Source organism: Girardinichthys multiradiatus, chromosome Y (assembly GCF_021462225.1).
Source record: "Girardinichthys multiradiatus isolate DD_20200921_A chromosome Y, DD_fGirMul_XY1, whole genome shotgun sequence".
NCBI lineage: Eukaryota > Metazoa > Chordata > Actinopteri > Cyprinodontiformes > Goodeidae > Girardinichthys > Girardinichthys multiradiatus.
The window spans coordinates 23,975,670-23,998,851 of NC_061818.1; the positions used below are offsets into that span (position 1 = coordinate 23,975,670).

At 39.2% G+C, this 23,182-nt stretch overlaps 2 protein-coding genes across 2 annotated transcripts in view; both read right to left on the reverse strand.

Annotated features, from left to right (window-relative positions):
* Nucleotides 1–18,333, reverse strand: part of LOC124864224 (mitochondrial import inner membrane translocase subunit TIM16-like) — a 107,626-nt gene extending 89,293 nt beyond the window's left edge. Inside the window, exon 1 of the mRNA XM_047358910.1 lies at nt 18,256–18,333. The gene's annotated coding sequence lies outside the window, so the exon portion shown is untranslated. The remainder of the gene's footprint in view (nt 1–18,255) is intronic.
* Nucleotides 18,252–23,182, reverse strand: part of LOC124864150 (coronin-7-like) — a 57,239-nt gene continuing 52,308 nt past the window's right edge. Inside the window, exons 8-9 of the mRNA XM_047358819.1 lie at nt 21,718–21,801; nt 18,252–18,338 (exon numbers count right to left, since the gene is read on the reverse strand). Coding sequence (XP_047214775.1) covers nt 18,252–18,338; nt 21,718–21,801 — 171 coding nt within the window. The remainder of the gene's footprint in view (nt 18,339–21,717; nt 21,802–23,182) is intronic.

Genomic DNA, 23,182 nt, shown 5'->3' on the forward strand with positions numbered 1-23,182 from the left:
ATCCTTATTCATATCAAGTGTGGTAACTCAACAATAAATAGCTACTAACGCTGTGTATGATGAGCAGTTTTAAACAAGTGTACCTGTTTTTTCTTTTAGTTTGTTTTGTCTAGGTTACCACATGCAACAGAAACTGTGAGCTTTAAAACGTTTTTCAATAAATATTCTGGTTTTTTTTTCAAATTGGCATAAAAGCTCAAACCACACTGACAATCAATCCTGAAGCCCTTTTCTTTAAAGTAGGAAAATTTGCAAATGAAACACAGCCTCATTTTACAAAGCAAATAGGCAGTGTTTAAGAGGAGGGATTGCTGTAAAGTCAACGACTTGATGCACAGTTAGGGACAGTATTGGATTGATTTAATACTATATTTATTAAGAACTGGATATGAATTTAATCAGTTTTTCTCAAGATTACTTTTGTTTGAAACAGTGCTGTAAAAATAAATGTTTTAGGTCATAAAAAGTATATTTAAAAATTTAGTAGGACACAAAGTATGATGCAACATTTTATCTGTAGGTCAGTTTACCTTCATAAATCAACTTGGGGTTTAAAGTTGCCATACATGCTTTTATTTGTAGGCACAAAACTGAACTCTTCTGGGACAACTTTGCAAACCAACAATAACCTCTTAAAGGAAAACTAAGACAAGCCTGTTTTTTTAATGTTGTACATCCTTAAAAAACAACCTAATCCAAAATACTTTAATTAACATTAAAAGTTAATAAGGTATTAACAAAAAGAAAGAAAGAAAGACAAGTAACAAGGGTTTTAGCACAGCAAATTGACACTTGCTATCTAAGCTGTAAAACTTTATAATAAAGATTTTGATGCATATTTTAATGATAGGTAAGTAAATGTTGATTTTAGAGAGCAATTTCAATCATAAACAATTTAGATTCATTGAGTTTAACGGTGAAAACCATTAAAAACTATAAATATGGAATTAAGGCTTTTCACTGATCATAGACATTTTTCATTTACACAAGGAAGGAAGGAAGGAAGGACAGATGGACACAACTTTAGAAAGACAGGTAATTACAGTCTAGAAATACAATTTTTATATTAATACTCTGCTTTATTTTTCAACAGTTTTTCAATCCCAGAAAATGCGACACCAAATTCCACACTTTTACAGATGGTGCAAAAGTCCATCTATCTATCTATCTATCTATCTATCTATCTATCTATCTATCTATCTATCTATCTATCTATCTATCTATCTATCTATCTATCTATCTATCTATCTATCTATCTATCTATCTATCTATCTATCTATCTATCTATCTATCTATCTATCTATCTATCTATCTATCTATCTATCTATCTATCTATCTATCCATCCATCCATCCATCCATCCATCCATCCATCCATCCATCCATCCATCCATCCATGACTACTCTACAGTCCATTCATCCATCTATGCATCCATCTATGCATCCATCCATGCACACACGCACCCATCCATCCATCCATCCATCCATCCATCCATCCATCCATCCATCCATCCATCCATCCATCCATGACTACTCTACAGTCCATTCATCCATCTATGCATCCATCCATCTATGCATCCATCCATCTATGCATCCATCCATCTATGCATCCATCCATCTATGCATCCATCCATCTATGCATCCATCTATGCATCCATCTATGCATCCATCTATGCATCCATCCATCCATCCATGACTACTCTACAGTCCTTTTTGGATAGTATATCTTGGTATGAGCCCAGTTGGGTGGCTTTGCGCTCACTACAGCACAGTAAGCATCACCACAAAAGACAAACATAAACAAGGTCACCCGTGAGGTAGGCGGAGGCCGCGTGCCTGTGTGGGTGCCTGCCAGCCTGGGTTGTGGCCGAGGGGGTGTGTGTGCTGCAGCTGAGCGCCCACAGACACCTCAAGCCAATGGGTCAACCTCAGTGGAAAATCTGCATCAGCCCACAGAGGGCCCACTGGGGCTGGGAGAAGGTAGTGATCCACCAGAACACCAAAAATCAACCCCCCCAACCAGGCAACCACAGGCTAAATGTATCCTCCATGAACAGAAGAAAATAGCACCACTGTGGGGAGGAAAACCAGGGAAGGAAGACAGAATAAGGATGCTGATATAAAGACTGATATAAAGATATCAGTGGCCAAATTAGGACAGAGTTTGGAGACACACATACAGAGTAAATTAAAGGATGAAGCCTGAAGAGAAAAAACTAAATACCTAGGGGAAAATTAAGGGAGGGGGGTGGTCTCTCTCCCCGTTTTACTACCCCACTACTTATTTACACAAACCCACTAAAGGTCTGAAGGACGGCATTTGGTGCCAACTCCACCCCAAAAGCCATGATGTTTGTCTTCTTAATTTTCCTTTCAATCCCTTTCTCTCTCTGCTGTCACTCTTCTTTCCAAGTCTGCTCTAAAACTTTACATTTTTCCACAGAGCTTCAGATCATAGTTCTAAAGATGATCACAATTATTTCTGCATGAGAATCAAAATCATTTTACATCATTTAAAACATTGAGACTTTTTACCTGTTTTTATCTTCACCACAGGAGACTCTTTCAACACTGCTGCTGTGTCATGAGTTTCCTGGAAAACATCTGGAGCAATTTCTGAATCCCACAGCAGAAATTCTCAGCAAAAAAAAAAAAAAAATGCTTTAGAATCAGCCAATTCAAAATGCTTGGCACTCTTCCTCCAAAAGTTCCTATACAGCGTATTAACTGATGCGTGGTAAATAATGGCCTTAGAATGGTTTCTAGAAGACATTCCTGTTGAGGAAACATGCCTCTGGTAAAGAGATCCTTCTGTCAATTCCAGGGTTTTAATGTAAAAATGGTCTGATCTTCACCAGGTTCTAAAAACAACTAAATCAAACCTCATGTGCACAAAAAGCACACACCACAGATTCTGCTGTTTACAATTAATAAACAAAGATGAAGTTAAAATTGGCAAGTTTGTAAAAAACTAAACATACATCAAAACCTCTAAACACAAACAAACTACATAATTGGCAGTGCTTTTTTATTTTTACCACAACTCCGTTTAACATTTTACTATGCAAGACAAGGATCTAAAATCCTTTTCAAAGATTTCCGATAATTACTTTGTTAGCATTACAATTTGGAATTATGTTTGTGAATGTTGAAAATGCTTTTTTCATTTTGGCATGATTTGCTAAATAGTTCCCTTCAGTATACAAGCTGGTGTAGAGGCAAAGACAGTGAGTTTATAAAAATGCCAGCTGTGTCGTTGTTTCCACTACGAAAATATTCAGATGCGGAGTAAAAAAGACTGACATATTGCCACATATCATAACTTGGCCAACCTTTGCCACATAATGCCAGCTTAGATTTTATGACATTAAAGGCTGGAAGCAGTTTAGGAAGAATTATTTTTTTTTTAAAGAGCCAGCCTTAGCTTTAACTGGTTTGTGAAAATAACTTTTTGAAAGTAAAGTAAGATCGAAAATACAGGGCCTTGCAAAAGCGTTCGTACTTTTTGAGCTTCTTCACATTTTGTCATGTTACAACCACAAACTTTAAGGTGTTTTAGTTGGATTCTTATATGATAGCTGAACTCAAAGTAGTGCATAATTTTGAAGTCAAAGGGAATGATAAACAGTTTTCAGAGGTTTGCATCCCCCCCACCCATTTAAAGTCTTTTGGAGTCTGTCTCTGCCAACATCTGCAGATTCTAAGTCATGCCCATCATGTGAATGTGCTTCAGTCTAAATCCTTTCATTGTGGCTGTGGCTTAATTTAGTGTTGCTGCCCAGCTTGAAGTTGGATGTCCATCCCAGTCTCAGCATCTAACAGCGTTCCTTTAAGGATTTTCTTGTACTTGGCTCCACCAATATTACCATAAACTTTGACAAGGTTTCCTGACTCTGCTGAAGAAAAGCCTACCCACAGCATGACACTGCTGTCACCATGTTTTACTGAGGGGATTGTATTTTTACCGTGATGAGCAGTGCGTTTGGTGTTTTGCATGTCGGCCAAAAGGTTTGATCCCATCTGACCAGAGCACCTTCCTCCACTTGTTTGCTGCATTCCTTACATGGGTTGTGGAAAACCACAGGCTGGACCTCTCATGGCTCTCATTCAACAGATGATTTCTTGCCACTCTTCCATAAAGGGCAGATTTAAAGAATCAGTGACGTATCTGTCGTAAAGACAGGTTCTCCCACTTGAGCTGTGGGTCTCTGTAGCTCCTTCAGAGCTACCATTATCCTCATGCCTGCTTCGCTGAATAACGCTCTCCTTGCCCGGTCTGTCGGTTTAGGTAGACTGCCTTATCTTGGTAGTTTTGCTTCATAGCCAAACTCACATAGGTGGATTATATTTACCAATTAGGTGAACTCCTAAGAAAATTGGTTGCACTGAATTGTATTTATGGGTATTAGAGGCTCTAACATGACAAAATCTGCAAGGCAGTGTATAAATCAGTTTTCTATCCATACCCCAGAATAAACAGAGCTCTATTTATTGCAATAAAACTATTTCAAGGGTGAATTTATTTTATATGCTATGTGCTTATTGCTATGCCCTAAGTAACCCTTCTGTAAAACCAGAAAACAATCTGTCAGCTCACAGCTGTGAGTCATCACAGCTTTACAGCTCAACTGGACCATGGACAGACCATGATGACCAGCATGTAGGGGTAACAGAGTAGAAAAATACCGCCCACTTCACCCTGTGAGTCTGGAAGTATACTATATCAGTATTTGCCCACTGGGTCCATGTTTTTCTCAGTCCAGTGCTAGTGAAAGGTTTGTTCCCCAAGAACCCCAGGTGGGATTGAGATAAAGAGCCAGCAGCCCCTCATCTTTGTCCTCTTGGACAGCGAGGAAACAAGTGGTGCCTGAAATACTTTCCCCCAGGTGGCTTTCTTTTCTCCGAGCTGGTCTTTCGTTCACAAACACTAGTCTAAATTACTTTTATGATTAGAAGCTGCATCTACAAAGTTAAGAGATAAAGAAAACTATTGGAGAGGAAAACCGGCAGGGAAGGTTTCGTAGGCACCACAGCTTTTTATTGAATGTCTACCCAGACGAACATGAGATAAAAACCGCTAAATAAAAGCCTAGTTGAGAGCTTTGTAGATGACGGACAGAACATCAAGAGCGACTGTAGTGATTTAGTGGCACTTCCTGGACTGAGCTGAAAAGAGAACAATGGACAAAAAAATGCAATGTTTGTTTTAAGATGCTAACATTAAAAGCATAATCTACATGTGCAAAATGACTCAATGCATTGTTAAAAAAGAGACACGGATGATCAGGTCTACATCACTCCAACTGTCACTTCCAGTTGCTGAGTGATGATGATTACTGTTTCTCAATGGTCTGCAAGTCCTGAAAGGGATGAAGGAATGGCAGATCTATTGAGGCGTGTGTTAGTACAACAGTGTGGCAGACGTTGCATGAATGGAAATGTTTTTATGACTGACCAGCACAGACTTCCAGGAGGTAACATCTATACCTGTGCAGGTGTGTAAGAGACAAAACAGATTCACAGAAACAAGCATACAGACTTTAAATGCTTTTTTTTTTTTACATTTTGCCACATTACAACTAAAAGCTTAAATGTACTTTAATGGAGTTGTATGTGATAGGCCAACACAAAGTAGTATGAAATTGTAGAGGGAAAATTATATTTATTTGAAATTTTTTTTAAATTGTTTTTTTACACATTCAAATCTATAAAATCGTAGCCTGCATTTGTTTTCCAGCCACTTTAAATGGAAACCCTTAAATAAAGCTTTGAATATCTCACAGAGCACTGTTTAAATCACCATGTGAAAATGGAAAAAAAGTATTAGACAACTGCAAACCTACCAAGACATGACTGCCTGAACTGAGAAGTAAGGCAAGGGGAGCATGAATTAGAAAAGCAGCCGGGAAGACCATGTAAACTCTCAAAGGAGCTTCAGAAATCCACAACCAAGGTGGTAAAATCTGTCAACAGGAAAGCTATTACATGTGCACTTCATAAATCTGATATTTATAAATGACTGGCAAGAACAAGGTTATGAGTTCTGTTTTCAGTATGGTGCTCTGGTCAGTGGAGACCAAAGCTGAACTTTGTAGATGCAAGCAAAACACTAAGTGTAGTGACAAACTAACACCACCAATAACCCTGAATGCATCATTACCATCATAAAACATTGTTGTGGCTGCATCATGCTATGGGATGGAGCCAAATACAGGGCAATACAAAAAAAAAAGCTGTTAGAGACTTTAGACTGGGGTTAAGGTTCACATTCCAGAACTACAACAACCTTAAACTTACAACCAGAGCAACAATGAAATGATTTAGATCAATCAAATACACGTTAGGATGGCCTAGTTAAAGTTCAGACCTCAACTAAACTGAGAATCTGTGGGAAGAATTGAAAAATTTTTCAGATAATCTCCAACCAAATTTTAATAAAAGCCATTAAAGTTTGTAGCTGTAGCGTGACAAAATGTGAAGGTCAAGGAGTATGACTACTTTTTAAAAGGCACAGTATATTGTGCCAGTCTTGCATTTCAACAACTGTTCTAAATGGTAAGGCAAGTCAGTTTTCTCAACCACATATGGGGGGGTAAAATTCAAGGAAATTGGCATGATAAATTTGTTCTTAAAGCTTTTTTTTTTCTGAAACGGCACAACAAGGTAAGCTAGTTTTAAGATCTTATGTTGCCAAAAAAGAAATATATGCACAAACATCAATAAAGGCACAAAAGGAGACTAACTTTAGCCCTTTGCCCCTGCAGGCTGACTAATACCCCATTTAAGAACTAGCTGACTAAATGACTTTTTTCAAATACTGTTTGTTGGCTTCACTCAGCCGGATTTTAGTCCATCTTGGAGCAGGAAACTCCCCAGACGTTTTCTCTCCTTCAAACAGACTCAGCTGGTTCTCCCCCCTGAGGGTCCTCCACCTTTTCTTCTCAGTCCTATTCCCACTTCCTTTGCACAATTGTTGAATTATTTCCTGGCCAACAAAACATCATCAGCTCTCCCAGTAATTACATTTTGATGAATTTTTCTTAATCTGTTTAAGCGAGAGCACTTGCACACTCAGCCACACAACTCGGAGCAGAACAACAAAGGCCAGGCACGCAGGTGCAAAGCAAATTTTCTGGTCATAACATTTCTATACAGACGATTGATGTCTGTCTCTTTCCCAAATATTTCTATCTCTTTCGCCCACATGCAGTTAACATGAAGACAAATGCGTGTGTTAACATAGGAATGTTAACAAGTAGGCAAACGCACAAACATAAACAGATGGGGAGCTGCAGCGCACCTCAACCCTTTTCCAGTTAAACGAAGCATGGAGCATTGCTCCCTGCCTCACCAACAGTGACACGTTTCCATAGTGTTGACAGATAAATAGGGCCCACGTGGGAAGTGACATCAGCCAGTAGCACATGAGGCACACCTTCCTCTGACCGATCCGTTGAGGTCTTTATTAAAAAATGTCCTTCTGTTTTCTTGAGTTTTTCTTTACTGTCGGCAGACCTGCCAGCGAGAGGCTGTAGATCTCTGGTTTTTATCATGGAAACATGATCATATAAAGAAGACAATCCACCTAGCCTTAAAGCATTAAAGCAGCTGGCAGGCACCATCATATCTACATTCTCATTATTAATTCTCTTCACTGCAGGTTCCATCTAGAGGGTCCTAACAGGGGTCGGTGAAAAAGCCATTGTCTTCTTTTTTCAAATTCTCACCATAACTGAGTAATTTTATTGTCATAATTTGTACAATTTTAACATCGACAATAGTTTTTAATTTTTAATTTTTTGATTCTTAAAGTAAACTGAGTTAAAGCTGGAAGTTTAGCAAAGGTGATTATGCCATCAGGACACAAAAAAATCATACTGGTTGATCAATTTTCCTCTTTCAAGATTACTAAACCACAAAAAGAGCTGTTTAAAAAGGTTTACATAGTTTTCAGGGTAACAACAGGCCTCAGTCTCAGTTTGGATCAAGAAATTCTGCTGCTGCTTACTCCAGCTGAAACAAAGAGATGCAAAACCCTGATGGCCTTTCTTTGAGGTAAATCCACACCTCCCTACAGAGGATTTACTGAAAAACATGTAAGCAAATTGTTGTATCCAATTTTTTTAAAGTAGAGAAGGGGTGTTTCAGTTTTTTAGTGTACAGAGGACTTTACTGTCACTTTAACATCCTGACTGCCAACTAATATTGGAGGTAAAACAATATGACATAAATTTGTTGCTTCTTTAAACATCAGTAAAACATTTTCTGATGAACTGAGCATTGTTTGGATGACATTTTCATTATTTCCATTCATATGAATTACACAAGCAGCTCTTTGTCCATCCATATTTCTAGTCCCTCTGTCTCTCCTTTACTTTACTTCCATTATTCTTTGTTGGGTTAGGAAGTGTGCTGTGACAGGCCACCAATCTGCAGCAATCCCAGAGGCAGCGGCCGAGTCCAGGCTGCAGGAAGGGCATGTAGGCAGGGTGCAGGGCAGAAGAAAACGCCTGTTAATGAGAAACACACTTCTCTCCATCATTCAAATTCGGGAGCTGTGCAGAACTACGGTTCCTGAATCCCATGAAAAGGGCAATCATGACTGTTATTACACTATTGCATTGCAGTTTCAAAGGGAAAGACTATAAAAGAAGACATAACATGGACATATAAACAGATATGGAGACAAAGTCATGAAATACAGCTCAGTGAAGTTGATGAAAAATATGAGACGTTTGCATATATTTAAAAAATATTCCTTGTATATCAAGTTGAAAATTTTGACAACCTACAGGTTTCCATACAGGCATACAAGCATCTGCATTAACAAATAAAAAACAACGTGTTTCTTAGCATTTATGTTGTAAGTCAACAGCTTGTGCTGTTTCCACTTTAGCCCTGGATCTTCCATCATCTCTGTCATCACACACTCAGCTTCTGGATATCTTACTCCACTGCACAGTCAGAGAAGTGCTGAAAATGATTCGAGATGTGCCAAAGTAAAGTTACGGCTTTTGCTCGGGTAAAGATCCTAAATGGTACTGTGAGCACATTCATGTTAATGAGAGCAAGAAGAAAAAGACATTAAAAAAAAGACATTTCTTCCAGATGTTGGAGAAAAACTATATCCACAACTCCAAGTGTAACTCCGTTGCCGTTTGTGTTAGTGATGGAAGGTGAAGTTTGACACCGTCTCAAACTCTGACACTGACACAGATTTGAGTGAGTGTTCCAAAAAAAAAGCTATTAATTTTTGGCATTCTTGATGCACTGTGATTCAAAGAAAAACAACTTTCACCATTAATCCTCTGCAACAAAAGACAATAAAAAAAAGCAATGGTGGATGGAAGGAGAGAAAGAAAAGAGAGGGCGCAGCCGAAGGTGGGGGTGAATGACTTTATATTTTTCCATCTGTGGCGAGTTCACACAAAAGCGTCCTTCTGATCCCTCGAGTGCTGAGCGCATACCTGCGGGATGAAATCAAAACCCTCTGTGAATTATATTAAAGATCCCCTGCCCAACACTCCACATGCTTCCATGAGCTTTTACCAGGTCTGCAGAGTTCCATTAAGTTTGCCTTTAAAAAAACACCAAAATTAGAAATCCAGACACAAGCACCTCCAAAGAACCCTACATTGCCTAGCAAAAGCATTAATGCCCTTTGAACTTTTCCCATTTTGCACATTAATGCCACAGAGTTCAATGTATTTTATTGGGATTTTTATGTGATACAGTAATAAGAAGTGCTTAACTAGGTAAACGACACATGGATTAAATTTTTTATTTATAAATAAAATTCAAAAAGTGTGTCATGCAGTTGTATTCAGCCCCCCCTTTATTCTAATACTGCTTAATAAATAAATGGCATCACCGTCTTAAGCGTCGTATTCATAATATATTTAGCTCAATTGATTTTCATTTTCTTCAGATACATACAGTTATCAGCCCCATAGGAGGCGATAATAAAGTTGTGTATAAACTGCCTATTTAGAAGAGAAGTAGAAAAGAACTGAAAAGAAGGAAGTGATTTAAACATGAAAAAGCCGTTGTGGATATTGATACTAAGTGATCCAAATGTGGAAAAACAGCAGATCTCCTCACACTGTATTAAAAAAACTGTTGTTTTTCTTCTTCTGCTCATGATACGACCAGTCATGATACGACACAGAAGACCCATTATCTTCTGTTTGTTTGCCGCCACTATTTGAATGTCAGTATTATTGTAGAGCAGACAGGAAAGTTTTAATTAGGACTGCAGAGATATCTGCAGCTTCTCCAAGCCAAAAAGCCCTGGCTGCAGAGGTCCTTAGCTCAGGTGGGAGAATGTAAGACAACTATAAGTCAGACACTCTTCAAATGTGGCTTTAAGGGAAGAGTGGTAAGAAGACACATGTCGTGTAAAGAAAGCCCTTGCAAGTCCTTTTTGCTGTTTACTCGTGTAGCAGACACAGCAAACATGCAGAAGATGGTCTGACTAAATCAAACAAAAACGTAGCATGTTTTGCACAACATGCAAAACACTACTTCTTTTGTGAAACACGGTAGTGGAAGCATAATGCTGTGTAGATGCTTTCCTTCAATGGGGAAAGGGAAGCTGCCAGTTGATGGTAAGAACGTTTGGACAAAATACAAAGCAGGGTTGAAAGAAAATCATTTAGAAGCTGCAAAATACTTGAGATTGGTGTTTAGAGTGAACCTACAGTAACCTAAAGATCAAACCTTCCTTTCACTTCGCTCAAAACCCCATAAGACACTTCAAAGTTTGTGGTTGTAACAACAGGGGAGACCAAAATAAAAGACAGAAGATATAATAGGTTGTAAGGTAAGGATAAAAATAGGATTTAGTGAAGATGTATTTTGACATATTAGGAAGATCAAGAATAACAGATTAATTACTCTACTACTTCAAACACCCAGCATGAAGGACGATCAGGAATTCATCTTTCAGCACAAAATAATTTAAGATCAACACATGTTCGTCCCTAAAAGGTGAATAAAAGCTCAAAGAGATAATATTGCTATCACAGAAATCTATGAGGGGATTTTAAAGCTGCCTCCCACTCCTTTTCATCCTCTTTTCCTAGTCAAACTCCCTCTCTCCGCTGGATCACAAAGTGAAACCCCAAATGACTAAAAGATTCCAGACACCGTGTTTCAGCTGTCAAGCCATCGGGTTCAGGTTCTTTGAGAGAGCGTGTGCGGTCACATCTTTACTCCATACCATCCCCCCTGTGGTTGTCGCTGAGAGAGAGAACTGCAGCTGAACTATTGACTTAGCCCTTGAGGATTACCTGGGGACTGAAGTTCTGCCATTTCTGACACCATAGAGATGCATTTCTGGGCTGCAACCAAACAACAAAGCTTTGTGTTTTTCTTAGAAAATAAATTCAGAAAAATCAAGGTTAACTATCACTTCTTCTTTTCTTTTTCTTTTTAGGTCTCGTATGGTTAGTGGTTCTACAGCTGCACCTAATCCCCACAGGAAAGCCTTCATCTGGAACTGATATTAAAGGAACTGGGCCAGGGTGGAAGAAAGGACGGAACTGTTCTGTAAAGGTTTGGGTCCCTTTTACTCAATCCATCTGATTAAAGGGAGCTTGGCTCAATTACACCCACTTACTTGGTTTTAAATTCTGGCCTGACCCACATACAAAAACACACACACAGACCCAGAGGGGCATGTGAGTTTAAACTTCACACCTGAGGTATTCTCTTCCATCTCTTCACCACAAAAGCCTCTCTCCATCGTCCAACAGCTCAGTCTGTCAGCGGCGTTTGCCTTAAAGGGAAACTTCTTTGTGTAACCTGTGACTGGGTTGGGAAAATGGTGTGGCTGGCTCCCTGGGGACAGGCTTCTGTCTTCTCCAATCATCAGCCTGGAATCTCTAGGTCTGGGTCACCACGATCTGTTTTAATTAGCCTCTCGCCAAGAAAAATACGTGAAGTGAAGGTTCCTCGGGATGGGGAGTAAGAGGACAGATGTATAGCTGCCCTTACATGTATGTGCGAGAAGTGAAGAGAAAAACATTGGTAGTGACTGAGGACAATTAAAGGGGTCAAAGCCAGACAGGTTACCATTTTGTCAGGCTGACTTCTCACAATCTGACCTCATTACCGAGCTACATCTTTTCACATTTTGTCACAATGCAAATACAGACCTAAAGGCATATTATTGGGACTTTACGTGACAGATTAACACAATACTGTGCATAAATGTGTGCACTACGAATGAATAATCAGCAACTTGAAAACAAAGGAAGATAGCAGACAGGTCAGGAAGAAAGTTGTGGAGAAGTTCAAAGCAGGTTTAGGATATGAAACAATATCCCAAGCTTTGACATCTTACGAAACACTGCGACATGCTCATAACAATGTGATGAGAATGGCACAAGTCCTAACCTGCCCTTAACCGACAGGCCAGGCAAAGAGAGCGCCAATCAGAGAAACAGCCATGAGGCAGATGGTAACTGTGGAGGAGTTGCAGAGACCAACAGCTCAAAAAGGAGAACCTCTTGACAGTACAAATGTTTGTTGTGCACTCAACAAATCTGGTTGCCAAGAAGAAAACCATAGAAAGTCCTGTTTGCAAAACACACACTTGAGACACATCAAACATGTGGAAAAAGGCGTTCCGGTGAGATTAGACCACTTCTTAGCTTACATGTGGCAGAAAATTAACATTGCACATCATCCTTAACACATTGTTCACAATTTGAACCATAGTGGTGGCAGTATGATGCTCTGGGAATGCTCTTTGTCAGCAGAGATATAAGTTGTTAAGGGTTAAGCTAAACACAGGGCAATTGTTAGAGGCTGCAAAAAACTTTAGACTGGGGCGGAGGTTCACCATGGCAGCCAAATTTACAATAAAACAGTTTAGATAAAAGCATGCTCATGTATTGAATGGCCTAGTCAAAGTACAAACATAAGTCCAATGGAAAATCAGTGGCACATCTTGAAAAATGTTGTTCACAGATGTTCTCCATCCAGTCTGATCAATCTTGAGTTATTTTGTTTTCATCCATTTCACAGTTACGTACTACTCTGTGTTGTTGTTTCCCATAAAATCACAGTTAAATACATTTGTGGTCGTAACATGAAAGGTAAAAAAAATAAAATACAAGGTGCATTGATATTTTTGCAAGTCACTGTGTATAGACATGCAAACTGTGAAAGCTTTTGTAGGTGCTAAAGTAACAGATCATGCATAACTATCATGACATTTAAAGGATTTAAATAGCAAGCTGGTTGCAATCATGCCCAGTTGTAAAGTTCACTGATTACAGCTGGCTTAGAGGCCAAATTAAACTCATTATTATAATTCTGGTTTATGGAGGAAAGAGCATGAGGGGAACACTTGTATACAGAGACCCAGCTCCAGCTATTCTCAAATGACCAGATTTGCAAGTTGTAAGGAAAATGAGTTTGTGGTAATAGTAACCTTTGCGCGCTCCAAAATACCCTTTTCAGAATCATCACCATCTATCCTTCACTTTTTCTGTCTCTATTTAAACCCCAAAAGTAAACATTTCCCCTCCATTATTTTCCCTCCAAATTATATTCCACCCACAACCCCGTTTTACTTGCTCATGATACCAGGCCTCTTTGTGTTGTGACAGTCCAAAAGAAACAGTCTAACTGAACTTTGTGGCCATCATAGCTAACCTGATACAACCCGGCTCGCTGCTCCACTTACACAAGATGTTTACCACAAGTCATTTAATCAAAAACAGACCAGAAAAAAGCATTCATCTTTATATGCACCTCAGGCCTGAAATGACAGGGGAGGAAATGTCCCAATAAGAGTGTTTTGACTTTATTCTTCCACTGCAGCTTAAGCATAATTGGCACTGGATAGTTTAAGGGCAGAGAAAAATGTAGTCAAGGTCTCGTTTTGAATATTGCATTCTGTCTCTTCCAGAGGCACTTGGTCATACACAAGATAGCTGAACTAAAACTAAATTATCCACGGATAACTTACTGTGCTAACAAGCTGGAAAATGAAGAAATTAAGACAAGGGGAATTTGAGGACAGCTTCATGCTAATGATGAGCGGAAGTATAGTGTCTTGTCAGGCATCATACAGACCCGCTGAGATTGGTATCATTATGACTATTATGACTCATTACAAGCCTGTGAACCTGTGTCCTGTTAGTGTGTGTATTAAAAGGCAGATAGATGGTTAAAATAACCAGGAGCAGAGGTCTGTAACAGCTTCTATAACTTCAGAAAAAACATTAGAATTGACTTGGGTATTTTACTTGTAGGAGGCCTGAACATGTTATAAAGCAGCAACAAAATTACATTGATAACCAAAAAGTGCTAAATCTCTTTTCTGCAGGGTCTTCGAAATGGAAGATTTGATTTTAGATCATGAGAACAACCAAGGCTGTTTACAAGAAAATACCATAATTTATTGTGGCCCTATAAAAATTTTCCAGTCAGGTTTTCTTGAGCCCTTGATGGTTCAGTTTAAGCCACTCAGATTTTGACCAATGACCTAATCAAACACGTTGCCACTTGTTTTCAGATTCAGGATGAATTCGGCCCTGGAGGCGTTTAACTTAATGAAGTGGTAAATGTTTTAAAATGGTAATTCTGACATGGAATATCAGAGATCCAGGATCTACCACAAGTTTAAAGTCAACATGGCTGCTGTGCCTACGCAACAGTGAAACCTGCAAGAACAATTTGTTTCTTTAAACTTCTAATGGTTTGCATCTCCTTTAACTACCTGTCATCCACTTGCTCAGCAGTCATCCATTTATCTGTATTTCTCTCATAGATTAAGCCACAAGTGCCAAGACTCTTTATTTTTTCTTTCACAAAGAAAGTACTCCTGGACTAGTGCTTCTGTTAAAAGGGAGTCTGTCCTTTCCACTGTCGCCATGTGGATGCTCAGGAGGAGGGATTGCTGCAAAGCTTGTGGCTTGAGGACTTCGTCTGGGCTTTCGTAGGTAAATATTTTTTATCACCAGTTTGTTTCATCAACTGAATTTAACTGCATTGTGACTTCTATGTATAAATTTCAGTAATTTCTGTGTGTGAATTTGATCTGCTTGTTTTGTAAAGTGCCATGAGATGATGTTTGTTGTTAATTTATTAACAAACTGAATTTAACAGAATCATCTGCTTGTATTGCTAATGGTATTTAGCCTACTCACCGACCACAACAAGTGGTACATCCCACATTAGGCCACTCAAGTCAGGTACAATTTATGCCCAACAAATGAGTGAAAGAGCAGACCAAGTCCAAAATATAAACACACTGAACCCTCTGAAGAACCACTCGTTAAAAATACTAGCTCCTACTACTTTCTCTGCCTACAACATGGTGAAAACCTGTAGGTTTTGACATAAAACAATATGGGTCTTAAATCAAAACACAGAAAGAGTCAGGGGGACCAGTAAAACAAATCACCTCTTAATAACATATTTCATTGCAGGGAAACATCTGATGTGTTATTTGATTGCTTGCCTCTTATATCAGTGCTGGTGTGCAGCCATCTGGTGATGCGGCTTTGTGAGTGATAGCTCTGCGATGCACCATCCCAGTGCATGATTAAAGTGATTTAAAACAGGACAACCGATGTCGAGCAGATGGGAGAACACACACACACGCCTACCCTCCCAGCTACATCTAGGGGAAAACTTTAAGTTTTAAATAAATGAGTATCAATATACAGGAAATTATATTATTTTAGGAGCCATTAAAATTGGATTAATACTAATTGGAAAAAGCGTATAAGGGATCACAGAAAAGCATAAAAACCAGGAGGAAACAATTTGTCCCCAGAAATTTGCATAATATTCTCTTGAACTCTTACTATTTTCACTCAAACAACAGAACAGCTTCACAGTATTTCTTGATAAGCTTCAACATTCTTCTGTCTCGCTGCAGACGCCACAAACAAACTCACCAGTAAAATTAACAAATTAACAGGCTTTTCTGTGGGTTTCGGGGACAAACCAGAAGGATTTTTCCAGACATATGGTATGAATCCCAACAGGAATATTTTGGCAATAAGCAGCAACAGCGTGATGCGTGGCATAAAATATCTTCTCTTTCCATGAAGAGCATGACAGCTCCTAAGAAAAGTGATGATTGCGGAGAGGTATGCCGAAGGGCAACGGTTCGCCTCAGACAAATCAAAGAGGAAGTGGAGAAACGAAGATGAGTGGCGAGGGCTTGCTGTGTCAATGATCAGACACGTATTAAAATGGGAATGAAAAAATCTAATTCTGATTGTAACATCAGGCTAATACAACTGTTTAAACATATTTAGATACTACAGTTTTCTTGGCAATCACGTGGAGGCCGTCCACAAACCTGCAGTGTTGCGGCTATATCAAACTTGTTGGCACCTATCATAAAAAACAAAATTGTAAAAAGTCTTTAAAAAAGTTCATATCTTACTGCAGAAATATCGTACGCTGAGTAAATTAGAACAGTTCAACCTTAAATTTGTGTCTCCATAACACCCATTAGATGCTATCTACGTATCAACCTGTTGCTTGGAGTAATTCTAGGAAAAAGCCTTTCTGTCCCACCATCACAGACATAAACATGTTAAAGTACACTGAACTCTACTAGGACTTTAACTGGACGTCTTTGTTTTGGTCTGAAGTAACTGAAATTGAGCTATTTAAGCACTTAACACTTTTGGTGAGTTTGGTGTAAAACAAAGGATGATTAGGTGGAAGGGCTCCTTATACCCACTGCTAAGTACAGTGTAGAATGTGAGATGCTGTGGGCCTGGAAAAATAGTTAAAGCATGTTTTGACGATGAGTCGTTTTCTCTGAAACTTTAACTTACAGACATTTTGCTGGGAGTGATTTTACAGTGGAAGAGGGCCAGTAGATGAGTCGCAACTGCAGCTATTAGTGGCTGAGTGTGGGAGTGAGGCTAACATCGCAGACCTAAAAGCTATGATTTTCATCAATAAAACTATTCTATAACATTTTGTCACAACAACTAAACATTGTAACAAATAGATTCAATCCAAACTCCACAGAAATGTGTACTTGTAACAGATTTTAAAGGAATCTCGCTTCCACCGATGTCTGCCTCTATCACTGATATGAGGTGAGAATACAACCTGGTGTTTTTTGAATCATTTCAGAGCATTTACACGGTGAAACGGATATAACCAAGTAGATGTGTCTCAAGGAAACGTACACAGAGGTTATTTATTTTGTTTTTGCTTCCGAAGACAAATCGTTAACGCTCCTAAAATTGAAGAATTGAAGAATGTACTCTGTTTGTTACAGCAGGCAGGTGCAAAAATAAATTAATGATTAAAAATCTATTACAAGTTGTAAACTGAATTAAACCAATATTAAATAAATGTTAAAAAATTGAACCAATTTGTACTCTCTCTCCAAAGTACTTGATCCAAAAATTCCTGGTAAGACAGCATAAGAAAGGACCAAGGACTCCAGATCCTCAAGAGATTGTCCAAAGAGAATTGGTCAAAATAAGTTTGAGATTATGTGACTGCAATCTTTACCAAAGATGCCAACAAATTTGCTTTGTGCTGCTTCATCACTGCCTCTTTTTCAGCAACAATAGGTTTGACAAATCGTTTTAATCCTCCACAGCACGCTGAGTGACATGATAAAATCGGGTCAGCTCCAGTTGAGAGAAACTTGGCCCTCTAACCTACTTGTAATGGCACTAAAATGCTTGAACTAGAACTGACAAAGGAATGTTGAACCCCCCAACTTCCCTCTCGTTCTCTGGAAACTAGCCACGCTCCTGCTACCCTCTGGTCCTCGGCAGCCGTGTGAGGAAAAATAAACCTAGCGACTGAGAAAATGACAAAGGCTGAGCTGTGGAGAGAAGTGTCTATGAGTCTGCTGCTGTTTCCTGACCCTCTGCTGTATACACATACACACACACCCTCTCCTCTGCTGAGACATGAGACATGACAGGAGTCAGTGTGTGTGTGACCAGACCCAGAAAATGGCAGGAATGTAGAAAGACAGTGTCATAACTCTGGGAGGTCCACACTCCTGTCCAATCATACATATAAGTGTGAAGGCCCACCATATAGCACTTTATACACGTGCATGCTACTCAAGTAGACACATTGCACACACACTGTGTGTGTCTGTTTGAATCACAGAGACACGCTTTGTGCAGCAACACATGATCTCTCGCTGACAAATGAGCATTAAACTGCATCAAGGTCAGCGTTTTGACAGCACAGGTCTGCTATAGAGGATAAGGCTTATAAAGAGATGGTGAACTTACCCACTGGAGGTGCCGAGTGACAGCGAGCTGACTGAAGAGCTGAGTTTCCGGCTGTCCCAAAGTCTGACTTCACGAGCTCGCATCTGCACACCCAACCAAAACAAACATGCAGGTGATCACAGGGAGGCAGATACTTATAAGAAAAGAATCTATAAAGCTACATATTTAGAAAAGCTTGTCAATAATGAAATATAATGGGGAGTAAGAAGATGAAACTTAATTTTTTTTAAGACATACAGTCATTTTGAATTTGATGAAAGCTACTTGTTTACAGTTAAAAGTGAACAGACCAAGTGTGGCATGCATTTGTATTAAGCACCTCTGCGCCAAAACATTTTACAACATTTCACTGAGAGATTTTTTCAGTTAATCTTTACCAGATTTGCATATTTTGTTTTGCAGATTCTTCTTTGTAAAACAGCCCAAGGTCAGGCAGATTTGATGGAGTGTGTCTGAACATCAGTTTTTAAGTCTTGTCACATAATTTTTCTGTATGGATTTAAACCTTCTTTAGGAATAGAAGTCAAGCTGCTTTTTATCTGACAGCCCTAATTAAATACTTGTATAAACAAACTACCTTCAGTTGTCATCTGATTATTAAATAGAGTTCACCCCTGTGTCCCCAGCTTTGAAACTCTCAAAGAGGACTCTTCAATCCATCATCTGAAAATGGAAAGAGTATTGGACAACCGCAAACCTACCATAAGATGGCTGTCCACCTACACTGACAGGCCAGATTAGGAGATCATTAAGAAGGGCAGGAGTCACAAGGCTCATGGTATCTCTGGAAGAGCAGTGGAGATCCACAACTCATGTGGAAGAATCTGTCAACAAGATCACTACTAGCTGCGCACTCCATAAAGCGGACCTTTATAGAAGAATGGCAAGAAGAAAGCCATTGTTAAGGGAAGGCATAAGACGTTCCTTTTAAAGCTTGCCACAAGCTATTTAGGTAGACAATATGTGGAACAATGTGCTGTAGTCAGATGAGACCCAACTTTAACTGTCTGGCCTACATTAAATTAAGTAGGAAAACCAACATTTATCGTCACCCTGAACACATCTTCCACACAGTGACACAAAGTGGTGACAGCATCATGCTGAGGGTGAGAAGATGGTCAGAATTGATGGGAACTCAAGCTTATGCTAAAAACAGGGTAATCCTGGAAGAAAATGGGCTACAGACTGCAGAAGACTTGAGACGAGGGACAAGTTTTCCTTTCCTGCAGGACAACAACATTATAAATACAGCCAGAGGTACAGCGATACCATATTCATTTGCTGGAGTGGTCCAGTCAAAGTCCCAACCTAAATCCAGTTGTGTCAAGAGTTGAATACTGCAGTTCAAAGATGCTCTCTAGCTTGAGTTTTTTTTTTTGGAAAGAAGAATGAGCAAATGACTACAATGTTGTTTTAAACCTGTCCATATGCAGAACGTTTATGTGTGGAACTAAACTAAACTAAATTAGAAAGCCATGTTTTTGTTTAGGGCTCCTTTTGTATGAATTACTGTTTCAATGTTGGACTTAATAAAACACAGTGGACAAACATCAAGAGATGACATGGCTCCCCAAATCATCACGGGCTGTTAAATCTTCAACCTGGCGCTCAAGCAACGTGGACTCTGTGCCTCTCCATTCTTCCTCAAGACTCAAGGATTTTGATTTCCAAATGAAACGCAAACCAGACCACTGAGCAACACTCTAGTCCTTTTTCTGCTAAGTCCAGGTGAGGCAGCTGCAGTTGTCGGTTTCTTGTGCATGTCATGATTAATGGTTCAGTTGGACCCAAATACAAGCAGGACATTGGGAGAAGCATGGAGATGAGGAGGATTTTAGAAAGAAAAAAAAGAAAGATTTGCACAATGAGAACAGGACATGGAACAGGGATGAGCACACCTGGAGAATCCAGCAAACGACAACAAAAAAACACAGAACTTAAATACCAAAGAGGTTTGATTAGTGACATGGAAGCGGGTGAGCACAATCGGGGCAATGCAGAACAGCTGAGGGAGAATCAAAGCAGGGGGAGAAGGATTTTGAACTAAAACACAAAATCATATAAACCAAAGGGAAGAAGATTAACACTAATTAAGATTCTAAACTAAAATGCACCAAGAGGAGAACACAGGAAAAACTAATAATTATTTTCTTCCACTAAACATTCTATTATTGTCGTGGTGCGACATTTGGGACTTTGCTTTTGTGTTTTTGTTTACCTTTTTAGCTAGATGTTTCTTACTTGTGTTTTTGTATTCATGTTAGTTGTGGTTTTCTGTTTTGGGTTATCTTCTGCCCCCCAGTGTGCTCTCCTCGCTCCTAGTTCCCTTGGCGTTGCTTTCTTGTTTATTTTCTTAGAATGGTTTTCTTATGATTATTATTATTATTTCTCATAGTTGTCTGGTTCCCGTGCACTCTCATTTATTAGTTTGTTTTCTGTTACTCCTCTCGCCATTTGTTTTCCCCTTTTAGTTATTACTCAGTTTAAGTTCCCTTTATTCTCCAGTTCTTCTTAGCTTTGTTCCTGTAGTTCATCTTTGTTTTCCACCCTCTCCTTTATAGGTTAGCTTTAGTTATTGTTTACTTAGGTTTCTTTACTTTTGTAGTCAGGGTTTCCTTATGGTTTCTGTTTTGCTAAGTGCTTAGGTTGTTGTGTTCCCTCCAGTTTCTTAGTTTCCTTCAGTTCATGTTTATTCTTGATTCTTATGCTTTATTTTTATCTTGGTTTATAGTTTCTTTTAGGTCTGCTTACTGTCTTGTCTTTAGTCCCTTTCCTCATGCTTTGGTTTTATTAGGTTCACCTGCTCCCTCTGCCTCCCAGCCTCCTTGTCTCACCTGTTCTTAGTTCCTTTGATTACCTGCCTTTGTTCTCCCTCTGTATATTAGTTGGTTTTGTTTCATTGTCATTTGCTGGTTCCTTCGCTCACACTTTCTACCCTCGTTCATGCCATGTTCCTGCAGTGTCGCAGCTTTGTAAGTTTTTGGATTCCGGTTCTGTGTTGTACCTGCAGTGATTTTGTTACGTTTTTGATCCTTCAAATAAAATAAGGATTATTTAAGATGCTGCTTCCAAGCTCTTGTCTGCGCTTCGGTCCATCCCAAAACCCCACCGTGACAATTATGTGTGGATACAGGACCCTGTGAACAGTCAGTAGTCTTCCCCATGATTGTGAAGGTCATAACAGGACCATGACATACCGTTTCTATATTAAAACAACCTCTCTATTGGTCTTCCTTAATATTCTGAGTCTTAAGAAACAGAATTGTTTTATTTTAATTAAGTTAAAAAGTTTGTCAAATGTGAAATGTATTAGCATTTTTGAGAGTTGCGCTAATAATAATAATAAATATATTTTTCCTTTAACACTTCAAAGAAAAAAATAGACTGTTTCGATTAAGATGATCAGTTGGGCCATTCTCTGTTGAGGTGTGATTAACAAAGGCTGTGATTAAAAGGTCTCACCATATCAAAGCAGGTGGTCAGTAAAAGGCCGTCTTTGGCCCACAGGATCCTGGAATCCTTATTGCTCTGGAGGCTCTTGGCGTTCTGAGGGACAAATAATGCAAACAGACATTTTACTCAACTCTTCAATATTGAAAATATCAGTTCAAAATCAACCTCAACACAATCTTTAGGTCTAGTTTGAATGAGGAGGAGAGTGATGAGTAAATATTTTAGAGAGATACTGGAAGGAGTATAGCCAAATTTCCCAGCGGTCTCACATCCCTGGGGTGAGACAGAATAGGACTTGTCCAGTACAAGAGGAACTCGTTGTCATTGATGTAAAAGAAAAGGTGACTAAGATTACCAAAAAACAAATGCTTGTGTTGCTGCAACTTCTTTCGCTCCGTTTCTATGGTGATTACGTATCTAAACAGTCGAGAGGGTTGCGTTTATTAGGTGGTCTTCGGTGACAGATGATGCATATTGTCAGAGGTAATGAGCAGAAACATCTAGGAGTGGTGAAATCAGAGGAATGTTTGTAAAGACAGCAAACTCAAGTTGAAGAGGTCAGGCGGTTGTGAAAGATTTAGCAGGTATTGTGCTCATTATCGCTTCTGAACCTGCAGTATGCACACATGTAGTGTATGCGTGCACAACAGAAGAGAGTAAAGAAATAGGCTTTCATGCATCTTGTCTAGCATCTTGTTTGAGTTATCTCTTAAAAGCTATTGCTTTTTACACTTTGCAGTCTCACTATATAGACCTTATAAGTTTCAACTCATTACATCTTCTGGTAATTGTGCATTAGATGCACTGTTAAACTTGGCTTTCCCATGAGGTAGTGACACATTTTCCACAGAGCAGGAGCTGTAAGCCTCTAATCCCAACCTATCTGTCAAAATTATTGTTGTCTTTTTAAAGCCACAATACCTCAAACAAACAATCTCCAAATCCTCTACCATGGCAAGACAACAATGCCTTCTTTCTGTGAGTCCCAACCTGTCCTCACACTGTGCCAGGTTTTTCTCAAGTAACCGTTAATTTACCACAGACAACAAAACTGTAAAAACAAAGAGGGGGAATTTAAGATGCCATGTTGCACTCCTGAATATGCAGTGCCTTGCAGAAGTAATTATACCGACTGAACATTTTATCATGGTTAAAACCGCAAACTTCAATATGTTTGCTTAGGATTTTAACAACATAAAGTAGTGCACAATGAACATCTCAGAGAGTGCTGTTCAAGTAATCACCCGAATCATGGCTCTCCATCTAAGTCCAAAGACATGCCTGTTAGGTTAATTGGTCACTCTAAAAATTGTCCTTAGGTGTATGAATGAGTGTGTGCTTGGTTATTTGTGTGTTGCCCTGCGATGGACTGGCGACCTGTCCAGGGTGTACCCCGCCTCTCGCCCATAGACTGCTGGAGATAGGCACCAGCTACCCCGTGACCCACTATGGAATAAGCGGTAGAAAATGACTG